This window comes from Morone saxatilis, unplaced genomic scaffold (genome assembly GCF_004916995.1).
Source record: "Morone saxatilis isolate NCDOM2014 unplaced genomic scaffold, NCSU_SB_2.0 Contig2, whole genome shotgun sequence".
Lineage (NCBI taxonomy): Eukaryota > Metazoa > Chordata > Actinopteri > Moronidae > Morone > Morone saxatilis.
Window position 1 is genome coordinate 1,113,689 of NW_023339762.1, and position 4,170 is coordinate 1,117,858.

The 4,170-nt window shown below is 39.1% G+C and overlaps 1 protein-coding gene across 1 annotated transcript in view; it reads left to right on the plus strand.

Moving 5' to 3' along the window:
• The window catches only part of zc3h18 (zinc finger CCCH-type containing 18), a 31,562-nt gene that overhangs the window by 6,422 nt on the left and 20,970 nt on the right, over nt 1-4,170 (plus strand). The window contains exons 5-9 of the mRNA XM_035664773.1: nt 237-332; nt 987-1,129; nt 2,302-2,331; nt 2,908-3,022; nt 3,409-3,680. Of these exons, the coding sequence (XP_035520666.1) occupies nt 237-332; nt 987-1,129; nt 2,302-2,331; nt 2,908-3,022; nt 3,409-3,680 (656 nt within the window). The remainder of the gene's footprint in view (nt 1-236; nt 333-986; nt 1,130-2,301; nt 2,332-2,907; nt 3,023-3,408; nt 3,681-4,170) is intronic.

The following is a 4,170-nucleotide window of genomic DNA, read 5'->3' on the forward strand; positions in this document are numbered from 1 at the left end:
AAGTTTCCTGAGATAACTTCTGTTATGAATTGGCGCTATACAAATAAAATTGAATTGAATTGAATTTTAAAGTAAAAACATGGTATAATATCTGCTTTTGAAGAAATTGTACACAGACGTCTGTAACATTGTTACAGTACCTAAACGCTGATAAATCATAAGGACAGAAGAAAGGATCAGAGTACAAAATGTGTGCAAACGTAGAGAAAGTGTGAATTAATTTGTTCTTGTTTTAGGCCGGACCTGCAGTGGAAGAGCTTCCCCCACCCCCTCCTCCAGTGGAGCCTCCTGTGGAGAGTGCCTGGGAGCGGGGTCTGAGGCATGCCAAAGAGGTAAACACCTCCACTGCCTCTCACAGAAACAAAATTAAGCCAACTGAAATGGTTGTCATGCTGTCGAGTGTGTAAAGTACCTGCAACTGTAGAATGACACAAACAGAAGATCTTATCAGTCGGAGTGTTTACAGTTTTATTACCACTACTGTATTATTATTACTTTATTACTACCCGTTCCTGTCACCAGTTTGGAAAATGTTGCTTTTTGTCTTTTTGGATGTAGTTTGTGGTTCTGTTGAACTGTATTGCATTATACAGAGAGGTATGTTATTTTAGCCTACCCTCATTAATTCATGTGTCTGGGGTCTTAAAAAGTCTAAAATCCAATCATTTATCTCTTTAAAATGTCTTAAATATGATTTTGACAGGTCTTAAAAGTTGATTGGATTATTATTATTATGTTGTATAAAGCTGTATTTTTCAGTCTCTCTGAAATGTATTTTCGTGAAAAATGTGTATTGATCATGCTGTACAACTACAAAGCAATAGGGATGTAGAACCAATACAGTTTTTCTGTCAGCAGCAGTGAGTGCAACATCCAAAAATGGTTGGACATTGCCTTATCTCTCTCCACGTGAGTTCACGTTTCTGTGGTGCATGTTTGCTGCCATTTATATCAGTGTTTTAAACAAATTGTTGTGTGTCCCATAGGTGCTGAAGAAGGCAACCATCCGTAAGGAGCAAGAGCCAGACTTTGAGGAGAAGCGTTTCAATGTGACCATCGGAGAGGACGAGAGAGAATTTGACAAAGAGAATGATTTCTTCAGGGAGCGCAGCTACCGCATCATCAGAGAGTATGATCTGCTGCCATTGAACACATTGTATTGTCAGTTGAAAATAAGACTCATAAGACACAGTGTCACTGATGCAAAGCAGCAGCCTCACACATAACCTCTGATCCTTAGAGTGTGCTTCCCTCCATGACCTTTTAAAAAATTCTATTTATATTAGAATAACATAATCAAACATAATAATTATGCATCTGTTTATACATATATATACTAGTGTTGTCACTTCTTCTCAAAAATCATGTTTGAGCGAATTTCAAAATTGCATGCAATTCATTTAAATGAATAAAAAAAAACATAAAGACTACTATTGGACAAGACATTGGCTCTTACCACATCAGTGGGCCACATATCCGTTCATCTTTGCATATAAATCACATAAATGCGCTCTGCTCTGTGATGGCAGTTTTACATGCTTCTGATGAGGGGCCTGCTGAAGCTGAATGTGCCAAATAATAGCAGTCTGACGAGGTTGTACACTAGAAGTTTTGCCACTCGTCTGTGGTGCCTCCACTCTGCTGTCTCACTTGGGTGGCAGACTAATGTTTGCCAGTGAGTCTGCAAGTTTGTTGTGGTTGTAGAGTCATCAGCTGGTTTGTTCAAAGCCGACAGAAGCTTCTCACGTGCTCTCGTGTCATGATTTTCCACTCAGGATGGCTTTACTTGCTAGTGTCCTTCATTTTACATTCCATTCTCATAGTAAACAACATAACATTACTAGCTACTGAAGGGTCAATAGGGCATGCCATAGGTCAATCTAATAATGGAGTGCCCTCTGCTGGATCACAAGGCAAACTACTTCAAACAACCTGTTGTGCTTTTGAATTCGAAATAGGTCATTACACTTTAAAAGTGAACTGTGTTCGAATTAATTTTCAAATTTTGAATAAAAGTGACAGCCCTAACATTTACATATGGTACACATATACACCCAGGAAATATTTGTGCAATGCACTTTTTGAATATGCATGTGTTGGAATATAAACAGCAATAACAAGATGGCGATGATAATATGGTTTCATCTTCCCATACAAAGTTTGACATTTGGGAAACGGTATACGTTTGAGCACCAAGCACCATTAATGTAAACGCAGTCTGCCTCTCCTTGTCCTGCGTATATTAAATATTATACGATTCGTTGTTATTGTAATTGATTCTAATCTGTTTTTCTCTTTCAGTGAAATGGACTTCAGAGATCCTATATATGGGTAAGTGTAGACTAACTGTTAATACCTCACTTTGTCAGTGTTCTGTTCCCCGTCAGAGCCTGAATCTTTACTAGGCAATAATGTGTAGACAGATCTAAATGTTACCTGTGTATCCCAAGGGAGATGTTTTTGTAGCAAGTGTTGAATAGAACCCTCCTCCATATTTATGTCATGGTTGGAAGACCTATAATGATTTATACACAGCTTTTTTGTCCAGGTCTCTTGTCAGAGATGAAAACATTGTTGCAACAACAATGGTGTATAAGGTCCCTTTTTATAGTGTTCCGACTCTGATATGATGTGGGCAAACAAATAAAAAAAAAGTCATGTACGTTCCTTTTAAAAAGTCTGACGCATTCATAATTAATTGCCATTTCATGACTTTTAATTTCAACTGAACTAGGAAAACTGAAAAGGAATTGTACACAATTCAGTATCAGTCTGCTATAAGACATGATATTTTACAGTTACAAAACACTAAATTAACCAACATTGTTGCTTAATGAACATCTTGGTAACCTTTGAGGTTGAGGTTTGAGGTTTTGTACAATTCCTCAAATGTGTCTCCCTCTGCAGTGACCCATATGCTGATCCATACTATGACTATGAAATGGAGGCCCTATGGCGAGGTGGCCAGTATGAAAACTTCAGAGTGCAGTACACAGAAGCTCCTCTTCCTTACCACTACAATGTGAGTATCCTGCACAGTCTGCTCAAATACTTCTCTCTAAGGTTTTCATCACAGAAGTGAGTCCTTCAACCACCTAAAGTAAAGTGTCCAAGCAGAGGGCAACACTTGAATGGCACAAAGACATGAGAACAGTTATATATTTTTTCCTTTAAAAGAGCTTTTCAGCAAGTTGTCAGCAAGGCACCAACACAGGTAGTGTTAGGTCTTTAATTCCATGTAGTTCAAAGAGCTACTGAAGTCATACATCTGGACTGTATCCAAACTGATGCTGATTCCTATATGAATGGTGTCCAACAGACCAGATCACAACACAGATGTCAGTGCTGTCTAGGCATCACCAGAGTAATTCTTTATGGCTAGAAAACTACACATATCCATCTCAACAGGAGCGTGAACGCGACCGCGACCCTCGGGAACGCCACCGGGACAGAGAGAGGGAGAGAGATCACCGCGAGAGGGAGCGCCGGCAGAGAGAGAGGGAGAAGGAGAGAGAGCGCGAGCGTGAGAAGGAGAGGATGCGGCGGAAAGAAGAGTGGGAGAGGGACCGGATGAAGCGGGATGAGAAGGAGAGGCCGAGGATGCGTCCTCCTCGAGACGCCAGGGAAAAGAAAGACGAGGACAAACTGAAGCCACGCTCTCCCCTCAGCCTGCCTCCCAAGTAAGTGGTGTAGTTTTTTAATAATTAGTTAAAAAAATTAAAAAAATTAAAAATAAAATAAAAATAATATATATATATATATATATATATATATATATATTTTATTTAAAGCCATGAATGTGTCCTAGCAGGAATTGACGCCATAGGTGACCCAAGTATCAGTATAATCAGCTTCCCTTGCATGCCTGCAGTATCATCTGAATCAGATCGCTTACTCACACCAGTATCGCACCACTAGTAGGGGCTACTAAATTCACATTTTGAGCAGACACACACTCCTTAACACACGCGTGTCTTAGAGCGTGTTCAGAACAACCTCTACTTCTCCAGGCAGGGGTAATAACACTTCGTTACACTACACAAAGCACTAACATACAGGCTAGCATTACTAGCACAGTATAACTGTCCGTTTAAGCAACACAGTTTAAATCATAATAAAAAAATTTATAAAAATTATAAAAATAAAATAAATAAAAAATATAAAATATGT